Source organism: Meles meles, chromosome 4 (assembly GCF_922984935.1).
Source record: "Meles meles chromosome 4, mMelMel3.1 paternal haplotype, whole genome shotgun sequence".
NCBI lineage: Eukaryota > Metazoa > Chordata > Mammalia > Carnivora > Mustelidae > Meles > Meles meles.
The window spans coordinates 149,759,730-149,783,402 of NC_060069.1; the positions used below are offsets into that span (position 1 = coordinate 149,759,730).

Sequence of the window (23,673 nt, forward strand, 5' to 3'; positions counted from 1 at the left end):
CTTCTTGACATCGGGATTTCAGGTCAACTAACTAACTAACTGAATGACGGTCTAACTAGCTAGATGAATAAGTATCTGGATCAATAAAAGAGAGAAAGAAAACTTTGGACTAGCATAAGGCATTCAACCTTGAGTTGGCAAATGAGGCCATGAATAGACATTTGGCTCTCTCCTCCTCAAAAAAACTGACCATGCATTTTTACCACTGTTTCCCCAAAGAGAGTTATTTTAATACCAATAGAGGAGAAAGGAGAACAACTCAGTACAAAAGACCAGTGTCTAATTGGTCTAAATTTATCTTTTGGAAATATTCACTACTAAGTCCCTAATTTTCTCAGTTTGCTTGCAGGTGAATTGGCCTCGGGAAGGAAAAGCTCAGCAGATTTGAAGATTACAGATGAAGTTGTGGGAAGAAGAATGAGGGTGGGACAGTGGGGTTTGCATTTCTCTTCCCAAAGCAATTGTTTGCTTAAAAAAAAAAAATCCTTTCTGCCTTCATTAGCAAACATTGTAGAATTTATAATTTAGAAGTCCCCTCCACCTCCACCAGAGGGAAAAAAAAATTAGAGAAAGCTTCCCGTTTATTTGTACTTTGCAGCAATCCATCAATTACTTGCAATTCATTGTGAAGTCAAAATTTATTTGCTAAACAAAAGGGAAAAAAATTGATTTAGGCACCACTCCTAACTTGGCTAATGGTCATCCTGTGTTTGGAAGCTAGCCTTGAGTGACCTGCTGCTCCCAGGATGGGACTCCAGCTGCAGAGGACAGACAGGATCATGCAAATCTGGTGATGGTGGTAGTCTTTCTAGCCCACCATGGTGGAGGGACTTGAAAAATAAAATGCAGTTAAGGAGACAACCAAACCCAACTGAGGGACATTCTGGAATAAAACTGACCTGGACTTTCATAGTTGTTAATCCTCCAATAATCTGTGAAGTAAGCATTACTAACTTCATTATTTACAACAAGGAAACTGAGTCTCAGAGTGGTTAAGAAACTTGTCAGGGTCATAAAGATAGTAGGAACCGAGAGTTAAAATTGTTGCCTGGGAATCCAGCACTCAATCTTTTTACCTCACCGTCCAGCCTCAGAAACACAGATTGCTGGTGATGTTGAGGTCACGAAAGGCAAAGGAAGACTGAACCAAAGGAGAATAAAATGAGATGACAACTAAATGCAACGAGTGATCCTGGATTCAAAAAAAAAAAAAAAAAAACAAAAACAAAAAACCTGTAAGGGCAATTATTGGGTCAGTTATAGAAACTATAATATGGTGTGTGTATATCATCTCTTTATCTATCATCTATCTATCTAGAGAGATATCAAAGAGAGAGAGAGAGAGAGAGAGAGAGATCAGTGCAGATCCAAGAAACTCCATCAGCCTTTTCCTGTGGGGAAAGGGTGTGAGGTGTACCTGGGCACAGGTGACTTCTTTGGGGTGGGGAGTTGGGTAAGTTGGCTCTGAGTCCCTTTCATCTGGGTAAAAAAAGGCAAAGGGCCCACAACACCACTGGTCAAGAGCAGCACAGCGGGGTCTGGCTGTGCCTGGGGAAAAGCCATGTTCAGGAGGGAAAACCATGGTGCCCTCTAGTCCCTGGGAAACCCACAGTTATTTAGAAGGACCTGCAATGAGTCCTTCTGGCCAGCAAACACCTGCTCCCCTAGACTCTGTCATCTATGCAGAGCATTCTTTAAGAACTATTATCCTATTTGTATATAATAGTATTGTATTAGTGTTAAGTTTCTTGTATTTGGTAATTATAGTGTGGCTATAACCAGGAAGGCCCTAATTCTTAGGCAGCGCGTGCTAATGCATTTAGGGGTGAAAAGATCATGATGTCTGTCACTTACTTTCAAATGGTTCAACAACACTGTTAATTATTACTGTTATTATTTATTGTTGTAGTAATTCTTTTATACTGAGAGACTCACAGAGCACTAAAACAAATGTGGCCAAAGTACTATAAGCTGAACCTAGATGAAAGTCATACAGGTATTCATTGTACTTTTCTGGCATCTTTTTTCTGAGTTCACATCTTGCTAAATAAAAAGAGTAAACATGGAGATAGAAAATAACACGATAAGCGCCTCTTTCCTCCACTCCCACCCCCAGGAATGTAACTGGAAACCACATCTTTGATTTTAAAAGCACTTCAGAGCCAGAATCCTCTTTATTTCACATGAGTTTGAGCTGGGCTCTGGATATGGAGGTAAGTTTCAAAAATGTTCAAATGGCCAATTCTAAACACTACTTTTGGCCACCTATCCACTCTCGTGCATTCAGACGTGACACAGAAAAATGCTGATTTACATGCACAGCGAGTGACTCTGGGAAGAGGTAGAGCATATGGAGGAGGAAAAAAAAAAGCTGCTATTTCCTGAGGGTTTAAAATTTCCCGTGTCTTCTTCTTAAATAATAATAAACTCTGCTAATGACATCACCCCTTTTATGATGGATGCTACATGCCTTCTAAATCTCTTAATAAACCTCAGGATATACTTTCGAGGTGAAAAGGTATCAGTACTATTTTACAGTAAGAAAAGTGAGACACAGGTTAATTGTTTAGGTAGGCCCTAAAAATAAGTCACAGATGCCAGGAACTGGAAGGGAACTTAGGGTCAAACCCCTGCTTGATGCATGATCCCCCCCCTCCCCCCGCCACACACACACAGCAGCTGCTGAAACCTCTCTTTTTGAGAAATTCTCCACCTCATACTGCAGCTCAGTTCATTTTTGGATAGCTTAGTTGTATTTAATAAGAATTAGTTCAAAAGAAAAGTACCTCGGTTTTCTTGAGTCTTAATCCAATTCCCTGTTCATCAAACCACTTCAGTGGGGTTCATGCTATAAAAAGGATTGCAATAAACCATTGGGAGCCACAGATAAGATCTTACATTTAAAATGTGAATTTCTTCTTCATTTGTACTTAGAAACATGTAAAATGGCATTTCACAAACTTGTTGGTATATTAATATACCCAAATCTAATAGGATTCTTAAGGGGATCTATGTATCCTCCAGAGGTAAGGAAAAATCAGAACTGAGAAATGGAGTCGGTAAGTATGTGAATTACCTGGGGGAAATACAGCACTTTTAAGTGCAGATCTTCATACATATGATTTTTCAAAAGTTCCCCCCCCCCAAAAAAAAAAGAGACTTCCCAAAAGAAAAATTGTGTCCCTTGATCAAAGAACCGCAAAGAAGAATCTAGTCAAAATATTTGAGATGAACTCTGTTGCAGTTAGCTCAACCAGAGTATTTCAGTCTTGAACTCTTGCTGATATCAATGGTAGCTAAAAATAATATACCTCTGTGCAATATCCAAATTGAATTCTGAAAATCTGAATAGGGTTCTGGGCAGAGGACTGGAGTGGGTGGATAAGAAGGGTAGAAAAGTGTGAGGATAGAGAAAAGAATTATAATTTATTATCTTGTTGGTTCTGAGTGACAAGGACTTCTATTCCCTCAGCTATTTCAGGTGGAATTATGGGAGGGTATCAGAAGTGTTCTGGCTAGCATGAATGGTCATCATAACACAGTGGGTAAGCTGTGATTGCCGAAAGGGAAAAGATTGACTTATTGTTTTATTTGGCACTGATTGCTTACTGAATATCTTTCATTTGGGCTTGGACAACACTTATAGCAAAATGTTAAATTTCTTCAAATCAGAATTTTAGGCTTCTGTTACAATTCTTAGTTCTGGACAATATATTCTTTCTGTGTTCTATGGGAAGATGGAGGGAAAGGTAATAAATGTAATAAATCCAAGTCACTATTAAATTCAGCCATACAGCCATAAGAGCTGTTATTTTACTTATTCATAGAGTGGTTGAGCATATTAACTGAGTTAATTGTATCAATTATTTAAAAGAGTGTGTACCACATAATCAGAACTCAAGAATTTAGTTATTGTGATGTTTGTGGTTGTCATTTTCTCTTGTGTTTTCTCCTTGAAATTATTGTTTTTCCAGTTATTAATATTTTTATGTATGTTAACCTTATTTCAAATTAATCCTCTTCATAAAGCTTCGAGATAATGTTTCAAATGATAGTTAATAGCTCTTTATTGTAGGCTGCGTTTTAGGAATCTCACGGCTCAACTGTGTTGAGAAAAATGACTTATGGCAACCACGGGTGAAAAAAAAATCTCTTGAAGACTATGTGTTGTGAACTCAGGGCTAGAGGCATCTGGCTGGAACTCATTTCCTTGATGGCCTTATTTAGTCTCATCTATATGCTGAGGACTCTCAAATCTGTATCTCCACCTCACATCACATTTTGAACTCCAGACTTATATATTAGCTGCCTATTCATCACCTTCATTTGAATGTAGTAGATATTACAAATTCAAACTTATCATATTTATGACTAAACAAACTCCTGCTATCATCCTTATTCCTCCAAAGTAGTTCCATCTATAACCTTCCCTACCTCAGATAAGGTTAACTCTTTCTACGGGCTCAGCTAAAAAGTTTAGACTCACACTTGACTCCTCTGTTTCTCTCAGCCAGCCTCCACTTCTTCAGGGCTTTATGCTAGCTCGACATTTGAAATATTTCTAGAAACTGACAATTTCTTACTCCTCTTTTACTTACCTTCCTCAGTTGTCTTGATTTTTCTGGAAGCTACCCATTTTTTACCCTTGCCTGCCTGTATTGTATTATTCATACAAGAGCCAGAAATCTAATCTGATCATGTCACTCTTCTGCTTTGCTTTAACTGTCCAATGGTTTTCCCATTTCATGAAAAGCAGAAGCTCTCCCTATGGCCTATAAAATCCGCCATTATTGATATGGTGCATTTCTCTGACCTACTTTCCCACTACTCTTCCCCTCTCACACTAATCCTACTGCACTGGCCTCCTTGTTTGTAATAAAAAAAGATTTATCAGAACACACCATACTTGTTCATTTGCATGTTGCCTATGGCTGTTTTCTTGCTGCGTTGGCCGAGTGAAATCATCGTGACCATATGGATCCATTAAGTTTGAGTTATATACTATCTGGCTCTTTAGAGAATAAAGTTTGCTGACCCACTAGTTGTGGCTACATTTCACTGAGATTGGCCTTGAAAAAGCAGAAACTGCTGAATATCCTCCACACTGCATTTGGTGCTCAGCTTCTCAGTTCTTTCTGATGTGTGTGAAGGATAGAAGCCAGGGTTCCACCAGGGGTCTAATGAAGCAGAAGGGATGACCAATGAGCAGCCATTTCTCATTGCCTTAGGTCACCTCTGAATGTGGGAATCAGAGAGAAGTAGGTGACTAATGGGAAGAACATCCAGGCAGCAGAGAGAGAGAGAGACAGATGAAGCGAAACAAAACTTCACTTCCCCAACAGTTCTCTAGGGTCTTTCTACATTCTCACTTGCAGAGGACAGAATTCTGCCTGCTAGTATTTAGTGAATTGAATTTTGTCCTTAGAGACAAACACAGTACTCCCCTTGACTTCAATGGGAGTCATGGGCCATTTGGTCCCCCAGACATCTGTGCTGGCTTCAGGCTATTTAACAAACTCCTAAACAAATCCCAATAAAGTGTTCTTTAATGGGTACTTAATTCTGGTGTGAGGGTGGGTGCTGAGCACACCTAAGTCCTTTCTTTTCCTTCAGGTTTACTAAGTTTTCTCCTTTTTATGGCTTGATAATTACTGCAACCAAAACCCTGAGTCAAGCAGTATTAAACCCACTCAAAGGCAAAAGATGTCTACTTTTATTGATCTCAGTTGACCTGTTTACTCTCTGGCTTCCAATTTAATGGCTCAATTGATTATTCATTTACATTTTTAATTTCTTTGTGGGCAAAATCATTTTAACATGAATCATTTCTAACAATGCACAACATACAGACTCATTTGGGATTTTCAACTTTAGCAAGTATTTATTGAGCAACAGGGCTCAGGTGAACTTAATAGGGATGAAAGCAGATTTCAGTTTCTTGTAAAAAACATGATAGAAATGGTAATTTGAGTTTCCTCCTGTGCAAAATCCCCATCACTTAATGAGTGCTCACCTGAAATCAGAAGGTTGGTTAGGACATCAACTTTTGTGTTATCCTTTTGCAAATTATATTTTGTCTAAATTCAATTTGAAATCTGTAACAGTTATGCCCACGGCTTTAGTCGAGCTCTTAAATTAAATCTGAAAGCTTTTATAACATTCATTAATTTGCTTTCCCTTTGGATGGCCCTACTTGACTGGAGTTGTAGAAGTCGTGAGAAAAACTTGTACTATCTAGTGTAGACATAATGAGAAAGAGTGGGACTTTATTAGCTTGTGCAATTCTCTATTTACAAAGGTAAGCAACATGGAAGATGTGACTATACTTACATTTATAACTGAAGGGGAGTAGAATTTGCCAGTCCAAAATGGGTCTCTTCAGGGATTAATATAAGATGTTTATTTTTTTTTCAAAGATTTTATTTATTCATTTGACAAATAGAGATCACAAGTAGGCAGAGAGGCAGGCAGAGAGAGAGAGAGAGAGAGAGAGAGGAGGAAGCAGGCTCCCCACGGAGGAGAGAGCCCGACACAGGGCTCCATCCCAGGACGCTGGGATCACGACCCAACCGAAGGCAGAGGCTTTAACCCACTGAGCCACCCAGGTGCCCCAAGATGTTTATTTTTAAGCAACAGCAGACACAGATGAAGCTCTGAAATCTGAGTGGATATTACCCTTTTATAAGAGATGTTTAGATGTGTAAGGGAAATCTTCATTTGTAAGGGTGTGTCCCTCTCTATACTAGGAAGAGGGGGATGACTCAATCTCTAGAAATTCTTCTCTATGGAGAAGGCAGTGACTTAAATATGCATAACAACCCAATCCTTGTTTACTGTGCTTTTCCTGATAACCTCCCTTAACTGACTCCTCATCCCTAACATCTTCTGTCTTTAGCAGAAGATGATATTTAAAGTGATGGCTTTGGCGATTTCAGAGAGTGACTTAAGTTTTCTTGGGTCTTTCCATCCTTACAGGTGGTATACATCTTATTAAACTTTGTTTGCTTTACTCCTGTTACTCTGTCTCATGTCAGTTTAATTGCTTGAGCAGCCAAAAATCCAAGAAGGGAGGAAGAGGAAACTTTTCAACCCCTACACATCACAATATTCCACCTCAAGGCCTTTTAAATATGCTGTGCAATTTACTTGGTAGTATGTTTTTTTCTTCCCAGTAAGCAAGTGAAGCTATAAGAATATGACTGCCTGTGGCTTATTCTTCTCCGTAAGACTGTTTTGAATATAACATTTATAAGTTATATATCCAATCACCTACCTTCACTTCTTTTTAAAATGAGATGAAGTATAAGAAAATACATAAATGCATATTTCCAGCCAAAACAGTCACTTTTATCTGACAGTTTAAAAATGGAACCAAAGCTTAGTGCAAAGTAGAGAAGGCTTAATATTCATACTCCAAGAAGTAAAACGTACTGTTGCTTGGTGAAAAGGACAGTGAAAAATGAAATACTATTAAAAAATGTTGTAAGTGCTTTGCTTTATTAATTTTCACTGATAATTTTCTTAACCTTATTACCTAATGGGTAGATCAAGAAATGAGCTAATTTTAATTCTTGGAGGAAATATATGCAAAAAGTAAAAAGCTTTATTTCTAAGTGTTATTACTAAGTACTTTCCTATATGCCATAATTGTGTTAGGTGGCAGATTATAAAAATGAATAAGATAAAAGTCCAATGTTTAGGAATTCCTAGTCTCTTAGATGTGCAAACAGGTAATCGAAACATATAATATAATGCTTATATTTGCAAAGTGTTATTGAACCCTATGGTGGTCTCAGAGAACTTTAAGGAAGAAGTAATATTTGACTGTGATCATGCAGAATGAGGGAGCTCACTGTCTCAGAGGTTGTGTGGAAGATCATGCATAGTAAGGGGCCAGCTTCATAAAAGAAAGTTGGACATATTCATGGATACATCTCATCAGGTAAAAGACACAAAAGCAAAAAGAAACTACTGGGACTACACCAAAAAAAAAAAAAAATGTCCGCACAACAAAGTAACCATTACTAGAACCAAAGACAACTTACTGAATGGGAGAAGACATTTGCAAACAAAATATCTGATAAAGGGTTAATATCCAAAATATGTAAAGAATTTACAGAACTCAATACCAAATTTTAATCCAGTTAAAAATGGCACAAGACCTAAATTGACCCTTTTCCAAAGAAGACATGCAGATGGCTAACAGACACATGAAAAGATCCTCAACATCACTCATCATCAGGGAAATGAAAGTCAAAACCACAAAGAAATATCACCTTATACCTGTCAGAATGACTAGTATCAAAAAGACAAAAAACAGTAAGTGTTGGTTAAGTTGTGGAAAAGAAGGAACCCTCATGCACTGTTGGTAGGAATGTAAATTGGTGCAGCTACTATAGAAAACAGCATGGAGATTCCTCAGAAAATTAAAAATAGGGGCGCCTGGGTGGCTCAGTGGGTTAAGCCGCTGCCTTAGGCTCAGGTCATGATCTTGGGTCCTGGGATCAAGTCCCGCATTGGGCTCTCTGCTCAGCGGCGAGCCTGCTTCCCTCTCTCTCTCTCTGCCTGCCTCTCTGTCTACTTGTGGTCTTTCTCTGTCAAATAAATAAATAAAATCTTAAAAAAAAAAAAGAAAATTAAAAATAGAAATACCATATGATCCAGTAGTTCAACTACTGAGAATTTATCCAAAGAAAATGAAAGTACTAAATCAAAAAGATACATGTACCCTTATGTTTATTGCAGCATTATTTATAATAACTAAGCTATAAAAACAACCCAAATGTCCACTGATGGATAACTGGATTAGAAAGGTATGGTATAAATACTGTGATATTACACAGCCATAAAAAGAATGAGATTTGTGACAACTTGAAGGGACCTAACAGGTCTTATGCTAAGGGAAATAAGTCAGACAGAGGCTATATGATTTAACTTATATGTAGAATCTAAGGAAACAAAACAAATGAACAAAGGAGCAAACCAAAAGAACAGACAAACCCATAAATACAGAGAACAGACGGAAGGTTGCCAGAGGGGAGATGGGTGGGAAGATGGGCAAAATGGGTGAAGGGGAGAGTGAGGGACAGGCGTCCCATTATGGAATGAATAACTCACAGGAATAAGAGACACAACATAAGAAATATAGTCAAGGACATTGTAAAGGCATTGTATGGTGAGAGATGGTAGCTGTATTGTGGGGAGAATAGCATGGGATATAAACTTGTTGAATTACCTGAAACTAATGTAACATTTTGTATCAACCATACTCACTAACAGTCAGATGAAGTTGGGGATATGTAGGGAAGGTTAATGGGTTAATGGAGTGCCAGAGTTAATGGAGATGAAAAGGGCAGGTTGGTGAATAGCTTCAAATTAGAAGATCTTGACAAAGGAGAGTCACCAGCATGGCGATTTAACTGTATAAAAGGGAGCCTCAGCTCCAACAAACTTCAAAATATGACTAGAAGGTAGAAAGGAAAGGTGCCTGGAAAAGAAACTTGAAATGCGGGCAAATGGGAGAAAGTGTCTAGAGAGATGGAGGCTTTAAGCATCAGGGTTCTGTTCTGCATCCTAAAACAAGCAGTGGAACAAGGAAAGCTTTATTTGAGGTTGGTTTCCGGGGTTCTTAGTCCCCTTCCTATGAAATGGTCAGTTTTATCAATATAACCTCGAACTAGATTCCTCTTGGTTAACCTACTTTAGAAACTTGTCTAACATATAATATTTACATAGTTACTTAGCAAGTTGGAAGCATACTTCATGGTCATTTCCCAACTTTACGTCATTTAAGGAATGGAGTCATTGTCACAGTCTTAATAGAGTTGGAGAAATGTGGTCACATCTTTACTATTCTGATTGGATTACTACATATACCGGTAAGGTGATATTTGTCGAACACTACATCAAAACCTAATGATGAACTATATGCTGGCTAACTGAACATAATAAAAAATATAGTCACCAAAAATAAAATAATAAAATTCTATCTCTCATCTCAGCCCTATGTGTAATATAATTAAAAGTTCAGAATAAAACAAAACAAATCCCCCAAGTATGATGATGGAAGGATCCAAAGGAAGTGGACATGGTGACACATGGAATTCCTAAATTAGAATACTCCATTAGCTTCATTCCCATGCATTCCATCTGATGAGTTAATGTTTCTAGAACACCTGGATTCCCTTTGTTCAGACCCGACACGGTCAGGTGAGGTCTCCTGCGGGTCCCATACCTGTGCTGTCTTCGTACACCACCGTCACTGTTTTCCAGTTGTAGTAGAGGACCAGATCCAGGACTGCCCTACTGATGGCTGCATAATCTGGGTACAGGTTGATGTAAAACAAGTCTTTGTTGTCCACGGAGGGGTGTTTCCAGCGGGTTTGTATGTGTGGAACTTCGAGAGCGTTGCAAATCGACTGCACGGCACTAACAGAGGAACTGTGGGATGGGCCAAAGAGAGCAGCCACACCAAGAGCCAGCTGGTCACAGGCTAGTGGCCACAGACAAGGAGGGGTGGAGACAGAGGACAGGGAAGGGGGGTAGAGAAAGAGAGAGCTGTGAATTTCATCTTTCCTTCATAATCCCTCTTTTTACCTTCATTTTTAGAAATTTTTCTCCACTCTCCATCTGTACGCTGAGAAAATATACTTAATCCAACTTCCAGTATCCCCAAGATAGTAAAATATTGAGAGATTTGAATGTGGACCTGATTACCAACACATCTCAGGGCCAATTCTGGGCAATCAAAAATGAGTGGCTAGTTACTTTCAATCAGATGGGGTCTGTATCCCTTGCTTGGCATGGCATAACCCAGGGGTGCTCAGAGCTGCTCTACAAGACATTTGCCGAGTGAATTTCATGTGAGTGAACTTATGGCTGGGTGTCAATGAGGGTATTAAGGTGGTCTGAGAATTCAAAAGATTCTCTGGGTGGCTGCAAAGTACTTTAGTTTCCATCTTCCCAAAACTCAGAAATGACTTTCAGGTTATCGAAAAACTGCTAAAGAATATCGAGTGATATTGATACCTAATTAATTAATTATAGAAAAATAGCAGAGCATAGCTTAAAGGGCTCTTAGAAGCCACTTGGTCCAACCCACTGATACCACAGACTTTGGAGTGAGTCAGGGCCACGGGGTCTGTACCAGAGCCCAGGGCCCCAGCGAAGGTCAGGCCTTTCCCTACTTCAACATTAGCCAACATGTAGCCTAACAAAATCAAGTCAATATGTACTTAAAAATGAATTCATAAAATGTATTTATTTTTCTCATTATAAGATTTTATACATTCATTGAAAGAATTCAAAATATTTTAAAGTGTAAGGAAGGAAAAAAAAGATGTAATTCTATCACCTTTGGGAAAATACCTATTTGTATTTTGGCATTCCAATTTATAAAAAATTAAGTCATTATACAGATACAGTTTGAGACATTGCTTTTTTCATTTAACATGGAATACAATACTAAAAGCACACCTTTCCCCCAAGTCCCCTCAAAGTCTTCAGAAGTATATTTTTCTTGTCTGTAGAATAGTCCATCACATGGATATGTCATTATTTATTTAACTATATCTGATGCTATTGAACATTTAAGCTGCTCCTAATTTTTGTTGTTTATAATTAATATTATAGCACTTTTCTTAGTTCTTATATTTTTCCTTCATGTATATATGTGTATACACATATATATATGCTTTCTTGGAGTAGATTTTCAGCTATAATTAAATGGTATGATACTTTTAAGTCACTTGATACGTATTAAGCAAATTCCCTTCCAGAATGATAGGACTGATTATCCTCTACAACCATGTAAAATAGTGTCTACTAATTTCGTGTTGATATAAATTTATGCTGGCATTATGTATAAGTTTAAAAGCATTTCAAGTTTATATTTTGGGAATGCCAAGAGATGATTAAATATTTGAATTAAATGATAAAATTTGTAAGTTGAAAAATTATATATATATAATTTGTTAAAATTCTCTGACTTGATTTAGAGAGAAAAAATAATAAATGAAGTTTTGAAAGCTGTATTGCAAATATCTATGTAACTGTAAATGTTGACAGTCATTCACAAGGCAAACTTTCTGATACTGTGCTCTTTTTACCGAATTACTACCTGACTATGAAGACATATAATTTTCTGCATTAAGAGCTGTAAGCATAAATTGTCATTGTCTTCAGAAGCTTATTTTCTGGGTATGTTTTCACTGGTAAGATAAAATGAGAGCATGAGAGCCCATGAACTGCTGTTCTATCTAACATGGGCAATGGATTAAGATTCCTGCTAATATTTCGTTCAGGGATGCTAACATGACTTGACAGAAAATCAATTTTTTGAATTCTGTTTGCCAGCAAATTACCCCTTTTAAGAAGCTTTGGGGTGTTTAATTTACAAGTATGGCAGATACTTGAGACCACAGAAAAGCTTTCAATTTTATGTGGGTTGAAGTGTTGTTGTTAAATGTGTTTGCCTTTCTAAGGTATTTGCACAGCAATGTTTGCATGTGTGACAGACAGAGAGTCAGGACAGAGACAGACAGAGAAACAGAAATACAGAGAGACAGAGATAGACAAAGACAGAAACAGAGACAAGAGATAGAGAGAGGCAGAGAAAGAGCAAGATCTCACCCACAGAAATAATTCATGTGAAGATAATTTCGAAGTGCCATATAAATAGAAATTTTTATTATTTGTTCATAGGCACCTCTGACCTATGTAGTATCTGCAACTTCCCCCAGCTTTAAAAAGAAAATCTGCTTGGGCGCCTGGGTGGCTCAGTGGGTTAAGCCGCTGCCTTCGGCTCAGGTCATGATCTCAGGGTCCTGGGATCGAGTCCCGCATCGGGCTCTCTGCTCGGCAGGGAGCCTGCTTCCCTCTCTCTCTCTCTGCCTGCCTCTCTGCCTATGTGTGATCTCTCTCTCTCTCGCTGTCAAATAAATAAATGAAATCTTTAAAAAAAAAAAAAAAAAAAAGAAAATCTGCTTACACTGAGGTCGCACCATAAATTAAAAAAAATAATAATAAGAAGAAGAAGACGACTCATTATACATATGCTTTTAATCTGTGCTCCTAGGAAAACAAGTTTTACCTTTTGCTTATAAAGAACACTAACAATCCTGCAGAAGAGTATGTAATGTGCACACATCTCACGATCCTGAGATAATTCTATGTGGAAACACCAGTATTAGTTATTGGCAATTGACATAAACACGGTGTTCATTGTATTCCATTTATTTGGGGGCAAACATTTCTCTATGAGGGAAAGAGCCCCCCGTACTTGAGGGTATGGGACAGCGATGGTTTCCACACAAGCACCTACAAGGAGTCTCAGTATCTCCCTGGTTAGAGGCCAAGTTTCAAGTGTACTATGTGACTGTGCTTTAGAGTTTGTCTTGGAAGTATTTGGGGCATGTCTAAACAAACCCCACAATCCCAGTGGCTCTTTCCATGACAAAGACCTCGAAGCCTAGCCTATATACAAATTAGATTATTTTGTAGGATCTTGTATTTTACTCGGAAGAAAAAGAGAACCAGGAAAAAAAAAATGCAGAGATTGTCTCATTGGTTTAATTTTTACATTTCTATGATTTTGTGGAAATCAGTTTAAACCAACAAACAAAAAAAGTTGAGAAGATGCTAGGTAAAACCAGTAGTTTATAACCTGTTAAAATTTAGGATGTGAATTATGTGTGTTGTGGGCATTTCCACATGTTCGGTGGATATGACCTTCTACCAAGTTTTATTTGACTGCACTGTACAATTTCATGGTGGTATCTCAGGCTCTAGAAGGAAAAACAGATCAAGCTTGACATTTTCTGTTCACAGCTGAACCAGTTAATCATAGAGTAGAGGGCACTGAAGGGTGAGCTAATCAGAATGGCCCAGAAAACATAGCTAGGCCAACATCCATTAGGATAGTTCAGATTGCACCAGACAGTGACATCCAGGACCGAGATTTCCTACAACCCATTTACACAAAGACTTCCACTATTATGAAAAAGGGCAGGTAGCAGAAAAGGTGACTTGTAGAGCAGACACATCACCCAAAGAAAGCTTTTAAGAATGTGAAAATAGTTACCTCTCCGTGAGGCTTCAAAACTATCAAAAAGGTTAATTCTCTGGATGTCATAGGTTAATGTGGTGTTAGGCATCAGGGTTCGATTTCTGTTGATGCTGGTGACTGCAAACTTGAATGCTAATTCTTCAACATTAACAGGTTCATTTTCCACAGTTTCAAAAATCCCTCCTGCAGAAGCAAAAGAGATGCATGAGAAGCATAATCACATCATTCCTGTGTGGTTTTTTAAAGAAGCATATCAGTGATTCACACAGAAGCCCCCAACCCCCGCCCCGCCACACCAAATAAACGGAATGATGGTCAGAACAGATCCCAAATCCACTGTCAAAATTTGTCAGCACATGTCTCCCACCCATAAACAGGTCTTCATACATATGTCTAAGGTTTCAAATCCAAAGTTGGACTGCATGTCACCTCTTGGATGGCCAACGTATTCCAAATATTTAGTACCACGTCCAGTTTAACTGACAATGTGGCGGAGGGTCATTTTCTACAGTTTGGACATGTATCACGCTCTAGTTGACTGAAACATAAATTCGAGCTGTATCTGGCAGGACCATCCTTCCTCAGAATGAGGAAAGCGGACCTTTTTGACTCTAGAGAAGTCAGTCAGAGAGCTGAGTGGGGTCAAAATGAGACATACATACATATAATTTTTTCAAAATGAGAAACATTCCTTCTTTTCTTCTGGCTCAGAATTCTGGGGTCATATTCCAGTCCCTCCCAAAGTACACAGGCAGATACAAAGAACTTTTGTTCGTTTTGTTTTGAGAAACTCTTTGTGGTATCGCCTCAAAGCAATCCTGCATGCTATCTCCAAAGACGTGTTGCTTCCCTAAGAGAGAACATGCACTAAAACTTTGATATCTCAAACTGGGGCATCTCCAAAGGAGCAGCAGTACAAAATACCAGTGCTTAAAGCCTCATTGGAGAATTCAGCTCTGACTTTGCTTGCCATGGTGATGTTAATAGAGGTAATTGGAGTATCATTAACTGTGCATTCTTAATGTTTTTAAAAAGAGTTGTCCTGGGATTATCAGTAGATACAGGACACACAGTAGAGGCCCTCTTAACTGACCTCCACTTAACTTATTCCTTGATTGACCAATACTCCTCATCTCCCCTGAATAAAACATTAACTGGAACCAGTGAAATGCTGAATACTTGTAACTAGCCCTCACTGTTGAGGGACTCCTTACCAAATGTCAGATGTAGGTTTTTTTCCAAACTTGGCTATGCCAAATTGATTTGCAAGTGCTTCGAGTTCTCTCTATGCTCAAAAACAAAAACAAAAACAAACAAACAAAACAACAACAACAACAACAAATCCAAAACCTAAAACTGAAAATCCCAAATATAGGTCACAGGCACCTGGGCACCTGTATGATTTATGTGTATTCTTAGGAAAAGAACTCTAATTGGCAAACTCTAATTCAAAGAAAGGACTTTGATCCTATTTTGAAAGACTAGTAAGCAAATATACATCTATAATTTTTATTAATTATTATTATTTTGCAATTTCCTGCTCCACTGACTTTCTCTGTTGAATAATCAATTACAGTGTCAGGTTGCAAAAGCTGAGAAGATTTGTAAGGAACTACTTTAGCTTCCTCTGGAAATGTCTCTGGCTTTTGGGCTGATGATATTCATGCAGAAATCATTTCCCTGCTCTCTGAGAGACCAGAGTTGAACACTGTGTGACTATGGTATGACGCCATGCTAACCTTTACCTACAGATTCCTACTGGACACTTATTCTGAAATCCGTGTTAGGGAAAATTTTGCTCTTCTGTGACTTTGTTTTCTTGTTTGTTTTTTTCTCAGTGGTAAGCAAAGGACTTTGGTGGGTACTCTCCATTTCTCTGAGGACTTTTAAGTGCGTGCTCTACAGTGAGGTGATAAGCTCAGATAAAAGAAGAGAGACATCAAGCAGATCCACAATTAGAATAGCCCAGACTTAAGTTCAGAAAGTCCTTGGTGTTAGGCCCTTCACAATAATGATTAGAATTTTTAAAAAATCTGTTTATCTCCTCAAACACAAGGTGAGAACCCTTAGGAAGAGAATGTACCTTGTTCAGAATCACCATCTTTCTGGAGATCAAAGTCTCTTACGTTCAGCCTGTAACTATGTCGGAGTCAATCAGTCATCGGCTCAAATGTAAGCACCACTCATCCACATAAGCAGATGGTAGGAAGAAATACACACCAGAATGGGAATCAGAAATTCTGAACTTTGGACCTGGGTCCACCTAGTTCCTCTTCAAGAAGGAATTTTAAATATTTGGAAGGAAGTTACTATGAAATAGCTCTTTGGCGATATTTCATTTAAGCCCTAAACATTCCATGTAGGGGGTAGTATTTCTTTTTTTATGCATGAAAAAGTGAACTGAGACACACACACATTGCCTACCTTATTCAAAGTTCCCAAGTCTTGTTTGTGACAAATTCAGGTGTTTGACCCTCCAATCTATATATAGATTTTTAAATACATATTATATTATACTATATATCATTATTTAATAAATATGTTAAATATTACATAATGTTTATTATGGGGAATTAGTTCACATAATTATCATATAGAGAAATATATATATATAATTGATTTTTATATATACATATTTTCACTTTATCAAATTATTTCTGATGTCCTTCATCTCTAAGTGTGGGTATATAATGCTTGCTTGCTTACTTTAGAGGATTTCTCTGTAAAGGAAATGTTCTAATGCATGGATGGTGCCCTGAAACCTCAATCATCCCCCAGATAAGTTAGTATTAGTACACATGGATAAAGAGGAATTAACAGTTGTTATAGAACTGCCTGCTTACCTCAAAATTATTCCTTGGGTACATAGTTATTTTTTACATAAAGCTGAATGTTCCTGAGTTTAAGAGAATAATAAGTGTTTTTATTATATTTATGTCTTTTATTATGTGTATGTCGGGTGTAGGTGAACTCTGTTTTGTCATGTTAGGGCAATTTTCTTTCTTTCTGGCATCCAACAAGCATTATAAATGTTGTCATTAGCTCAATGCCCCACCATACTCTCCTTTTTCCCTCAGGAAGGCTTGCTGCTGAATACCAAAGACCTGCGGTGAGGTGAGGCATACAGAGAATGGAGGAAGTTCCAGGGAAGTGAAATCTGATAGAGACAGGGCAGTTACTGATGGGAACCATTCCAGTTTCTCCTAAGGGAGCAGGCTTATAAGCGTTAGTCACTTCCTCTCTCCTCCTCCTCATAACTTCAGATTAGACAACACTGACTTGCAGAGTCTTTGATAGGAGTAGAGAGACACGTGCATGATTTTTATTTAACTTGTGGGTGTGGGCTTGTCAATTAGACATTTCTTTTTTTTTTTTCCTTTTTCTTTCTTTCTTTTTTTTTTTTAATGTTGTGTTAGTCACCATATAGTACATCATTAGTTTTTGATGTAGTGTTCCATGATTCATTGTCAATGAGACATCAAGTCTTTGGGTCTCTCCAGGTAGTCAACTTCTGGCCTCAGTGGGTCCCATGGTTTCAAAAGAAGGAATTCCTACCTGGTTCCTTCTTTTGTTCCTCTTTCTTGTCTGTTGTTCCCCTCCCTTTGCCCTGTCCCTCTTTCCCTTTTCTGCTAAGGTCAATGTGTCTCTCTCTTTCACCCCCCATGTAAAAGAATAGGAGAGAAGACAGCTGTTTACAAGCTGGGAAGGAGGCCTTCACCAGACATCAGCTGTGCTAATGCCTTGACTTAGACTTCCTAGCCTCCAGAACTGTGAAAAATAAGTGTCTGCTGTTTAAGTGTCTATTTAACACCAGGTCTGTGAGATTGTTACAGCAGCCAGAGCTAAGATATTCTCCTCCTCCTCCTTCTTCCCCCATGGGCTTTGAAATTTAAAATGGACAATTTTAATGGAAATCATATCTATGTATGTAAAATTCTCTTCCAACAGGATTCTAAATTTATCGTAGAGTGGTTTAAGGTAAGCCGAGAAAAAACTCACTTAAAATCTCAATACAGATTTAGATAGCAGAGTTCCATCACCACAGGTGTGTTTCTCTCTTTGTTGGGTAGATCCTGTACCAACAAGGTCAGGCTAAGACAGGAAGTTTTGTTTTGTGATCATGTAGAAATAGATGGAAACAAGAGATGGCTAACTCCTGCACAAGTAACAGGTTGCCTTTAATAAGGGATAGTGGTAGGCACAGGGAGTGCAAGTGAGAACTTGTGGTATTGTGTCACATAACTCCTTCCAGACTTCCAGGAGAATTTGGTCAGAATCACAAACCCACCTACTGTTGGTTCAAAAACATGATCAATGTAGGTAAAAGGGAGTCAAGGTTTAGACTGAGGCAAAGTCAAGGCTAAGACTGACTGTTGGGCTGTTGAAAAATACCTAAGGTAAACCCAAAGTAATGGATTCCAAACATTTCCTTGACCCCATTCCATTAGTACACAATCATAATGTCAAGGGATGTGGTCCAGAAGTCATCTGCATTTGAAAAGGACCCAGCGTGACTCTAGGTCCCATTGATTGATTGGTTGATTGATTAACTGATTTTTTTCAGGTTCCAAGGGTATTTTATAACCTGCTTCTTCATGTGCTTTCATGTCACCACCTTCATCCAAAGACATTTTAACTCAGTTCACTTGGCATTTATTCGGTATGACTCTGGAGTATATATATGTTTTTCCTGACAAAATCTGTGTTTAACCCTGACAAAAGAGAACTGGGAAGTCACTAGCTTTCTGTAAAGCGGGGAGGTATCCCTGTCAAAGTCAGTGTGACTATAACCTGGTAGAAATTGAGGCCCTTGTTACAGGCACATAATGCAAAGAGAAGAAGTTCCACTGTTGCCTACTATTTCCACCCCTGTTCCCTTTAGGTACAGCTTATGCTGGATGATGAATGGGAAGCATGAGATTTGCCCCCTTCTCCGAAAAGGAATTTAAGAAAAACAAAGGTCCGGTGTACCAGGAAATCCATGATGAGACAGAAGAAAACCATGAAAATAATCACACTGACTCTCATTTCTGTAAACGGAACACACTGTTCTGACTTGACTTACCTTGTAATGGTGACTGTAATTCTAATAATACATTTACAATAAGACCATTCAGAAATGTAATAACATTGTATCCTTACGTGTATTTAGGTTAATTTCTTTGTTCTACTTCAACTGATTGTGTATGTCATGTCTATGACTCTACTGAGAACTCCTATTCATCCATTTACTAATTCATTCACCCATTTAACTATTTATTTATAAAATGCCAACCTCCTACAAGCCAGACACTATACTTGGTGTTGGGGATACAACAATTAGGCAGTTTCAGAATTGAGATAAACTGTAAGACACCTAGCAGATATCAAAAAGAATTGCTTGGTGTGGAAAACTCCTACCTATTTGGTGACCAGAAATGTCCACACCAGAAATATTGTGAGTTTGTAGTCATGTGAAGACAAAGGAGACACACATGGCACTGGGTTCTTAAAACTCACCCCATTTTCTGTACTATGAATAGACTGAAGGGAGGAGAGAAGCAAGAGAAAAAGCAGAGATCTGTTACCAAACCACTATAATATCAGATGACTGTAAGTCACTGTGATGACTGACATAACTGATGATGAAGGCTTGGTATAGATTAGCAGTGTGGGGGTATGGCAAAAACTGGCCAAATTCTAAATAAAAATTGAAGATAGAGCTGGCGCGACTTGCGGTTCAACGGTAAGCGAGACGTAGAGAATCAAAAACGACATCAGACTTTTGGTCTGAAATTGCCATTCAGAGATGAAGAAAGGGAGTGGGTTCTTGATTTAGAGCATGAGTACTGCGTGCTGCTCATTACAAATCTGTACGGAGATGTCAACTAGGAGGTCACCTGGACTGGTTTGGATTTTATGGGAGAGGTCTGGTCTAGAGGTAGAAATTTGGAAATCATCATTGAACATTATGGCTAGGTGGTATTTAAAACCAAAGGACTGGGTTGACATCACCCAGGAAAGACTAGATGGAGAACGGCAAAAATGGGAATGATAGAGTCAGACACCAAGGAATGTCTGGGCTTGAGGAGGTAAGGAATTTAGTCTTTCCTAGTGCTCCCAGAGGAAATTGGACCTTGTTAAAAACTTGATTTTGGACTTCTGGGCTCCAGAACTGTGAGAGAATAGGAATCTATTGTTTTAAGTCACACACCGTTTTGTCATTTGTTACAGCAGGAAAAATACAGTATCACAACTGTCCTAAGAATCAGTAGTGGAAGCTCTTAGTTACCATAATTCTCCTTTGTAAAATGTTACTTTATTTAATATTTCAATTAACAACCTTAAGCTCTCTGACTTGATGTGGCAAATAAAGCAAGTAACTCTGTTACACAACACGCTGGATTTCTTTGTTAATTGCATTTTCCTGGCTTAGCCTTTATATGACAGGGTCAAGCTTTGTTATTACACATATTCTAATAAACCTCTCTTCCTCCCTTAACTAGCTGTTGGGTACCCATGGTGACAAACGGCAAAGTCATCCAGGGAAGAAGGGTAAAACTATTAGCTGGCAATCAAGAAATGGAGAGTTCAATAGTGTTGACTCCTGTTTTGCATTCTTGGGGAATAATAACCATTCCAGAAGCTATCAACAGAAAACAAGATGGCAATTTGATCTATTCCTTTGCTGATGGCTGCTCCTTAAATATACAGTATTATATTGCCTCTCTTTATTGCCATATCCATAATTCTAGTTTATTACATCATAAGCAATTTACTATAAGCCTATATTTACTGCACCTTTAATTTCAAGGCTACACATTTATATTCTAAAATTCCCTTAGATAAAACTCCCTTCCCCATTCAGCTCACTTCTTCTTGTTTTACTTTTGGAGACTGATACAATCTTGGTAAAGATTTCATGCTACATGAATTTGGATGGGAAGTAGGTGTTCTTTGACCTAATGGAGAATGAATGGACAAGGAGTACCTGAATTTTTACCTTTCATGTAGTCTTGATTAAGGACAAAGCTGTAGCCTCAGCGGTCTAGCTGTTGCCTAAAACTTCTATAGGTGTTTTCAGATATCGGCATTCTTTGAAGAGAGGGAATGGGGTTTGATGTCACCCCTGATACAAGAACAACATCCAAATTCTCTGTGATGTTTCAGAGAGCTGCATGGATTCAGTAGGAATGACAGTATGTTTTAGAGTAAGGAATTCCTGAGACGCTTCAGATGGTTACAGTTATGGGAAAGGCCAGTTAAGGGAAAGGCTATGGGTGACGGGCAGTTTAACACATGCTGCCAGTAATTTCTTTTAATAAATTTGAGTTGCATATTAAAAAAGAAAAAAATATATATCCAAAGCCAAAGGTACTCTATTCTAATATTGAATTCAATATTCAATTTAATTCAATTCATCAAACATTATTTGCCATCTATTGATATCTATGGTTACGGTCGTAGCAGTGGATTTCACAAGGATGGGAGCACTTGGTTCATGCTATCAGCTTCCCGTAGAGGGGTGAGAGATTACAGAAAAGGAAACTATTCCTAAAAGAAGTCTGTTATCTCATACAGAACAAGAAGCCCACCCTTTGTCCCCTCCAGTGTGGAGTCTTTTCTGTTTCTTCCAGCCAGAGATGAACTCTTCCCTCTCTTTTGATAACATATAATCCAGTGCATATTTGGGGAATTCATTTTGGTGTAAAAATCACAAGCTGGGAGTCTAACCATCCTTTGAGGATAGGAATGATGTTTATGGATCCTTGCCTTCTGCTGGAACCAAATGTCTTGATTTGGGCAGAGTCCATTGTCCCCAAACAATGATTATCCAATTGAGTTGAGTCTCTTCTTTGTGACTTAACACCTCATCTAATGAAGTAATATGTTGTCATACTTAGTATAGTATGTTGGCATACTTGGATAGTAGTATGCCAAGTCAGAGAGGCTCACGAGAGCACTGGAGAGAGGGAGGGTGGTTGTTGAGGTACAGAGACTGACTGATTTCCTCTTTCAGCCTTTTCATCAGTGATTGCTTCTTTTCTCCTGACAATCATGGTGTATGATCCCCAAGCACTTTCCAAACTGACCCTTTCTTAAAGGCTCACTTTCCTCAGGCTGCCAGCACCTGAACACCTTAGAGGAAGGGCTCATCTCCTATTAAACTACAGATTTCAGGTGGGAACCAGGAATATTGCTTAAAGGATTCATACTTTTATGAAGTTCTGTGACTGCTCTCATGTCTGTTGAGAACAGTTAGATTTTAAGCTTGTAACACCTCATTTAAATGACACATATTCATAGGGAAAGGCTCAAATTTCATTTTCTACTCATTGCATGAATGGAATATGCCAAGTTCACAACTTGTAGCTCTTGAAGCCATGTAATACACTTTATCACAACTGTCTAGTCCCCCCCCCCCATTTCTGCTATTTCTCCTTGCTGAAAAGGACATATTGCTGCTAAAGATGAGAACTGTTGTCTGAAGCCAGAACAAATGGAAGTAAGTTCACAGCTCTGACAGAGTAGTATTTACCAATGTGTGTGTGCACAGAAGTCACCTATGAGATGCCACACACAAAAGGAAGTGCAGTGGTCAAGTACGTTTAGGAAACATTGCTTAGGATCATTTCTTTTTGGAAATTTACACTGCACAATAACATATAAGAGTGTTTCAGAAAACCTACAATAAAGAAGCAATTTGACTCCAGGCAGGCCATGGTTTCTCATTCATTTGATGATAGGACGTTTTCCTTGTAACTAGAGTATGCAGTGGAATTTCGATCCTGAGAAACACACAGTGTGAAAGGTTTGACCCAGTGACCTGTTCTCTTTGGGACTGACAAAAATAATTGCAGTCTTAAGTATTGTTTTGGTGCTCATTTTAATGAAAAATTGGACACTGGGTTCTTAATCGGAAATATAAACTCTGATTATGATGCTGCTTTTTGAAAAATTAGTATTAGATTTATAATGTCAATTTTTACCTTTTTCCATTTTAAAAATAATCTAAGCAAAAAGGTGATCTATATTTTATGAAAAAGTAATCTTTAATTTTTTTACTTATTTATTTTTAAAGATTTATTTACTTATTCAAGAGAGAGAGAGCATATGAGCAAGGAAGGGCAGATGGAGAGAAACTCAAGCAGATTCCCCGCTGAACACAGAGCCCACCCCCAGGTTAGTCCCAGAACCCTGAGACCATGACCTGAACTGAAATTAAAAGGCAGATGTTCAACTAACTGAGCCACCCAAGTGCCCCAGAAAAAAGTCATCTTTTCTTTTTTTAATATTTTATTTATTTATTTGAGAGAGAGATAGAGAGCACAAGCAGGAGGAGCAGAGTGCAGAGAGAGATGGAGAAGCAGGCTCCCTGCTGAGCAGAGAGCCCCAGACAGGGCTCAATACCAGACCCTGGGATCATGACCTGAGCCCAAGGCAGACGCTTAACTGACTGAGCCACCCAGGTATCCCTAATCAATTATCTCAAACATATGTTGTTGACAGAATGTAAGTCCTTGACATTTAATGCAAATATTTATTTACTTTATTATTTTTAATGTAAATTTTAAAAAGGCAAAGTCCTTTGTTACATTTTGTTTCCCTTTCTTTTTATTCTCTATTAG

At 38.3% G+C, this 23,673-nt stretch overlaps 1 protein-coding gene across 5 annotated transcripts in view; it reads right to left on the reverse strand.

Moving 5' to 3' along the window:
- The window catches only part of GRIK1 (glutamate ionotropic receptor kainate type subunit 1), a 389,893-nt gene that overhangs the window by 129,069 nt on the left and 237,151 nt on the right, over positions 1-23,673 (reverse strand). For all 5 annotated transcript variants that reach the window (XM_046002599.1, XM_046002600.1, XM_046002596.1 and 2 more), the window contains exons 2-3: positions 14,081-14,248; positions 10,235-10,492 (exon numbers count right to left, since the gene is read on the reverse strand). In XM_046002599.1, coding sequence (XP_045858555.1) covers positions 10,235-10,492; positions 14,081-14,248 — 426 coding nt within the window. The remainder of the gene's footprint in view (positions 1-10,234; positions 10,493-14,080; positions 14,249-23,673) is intronic.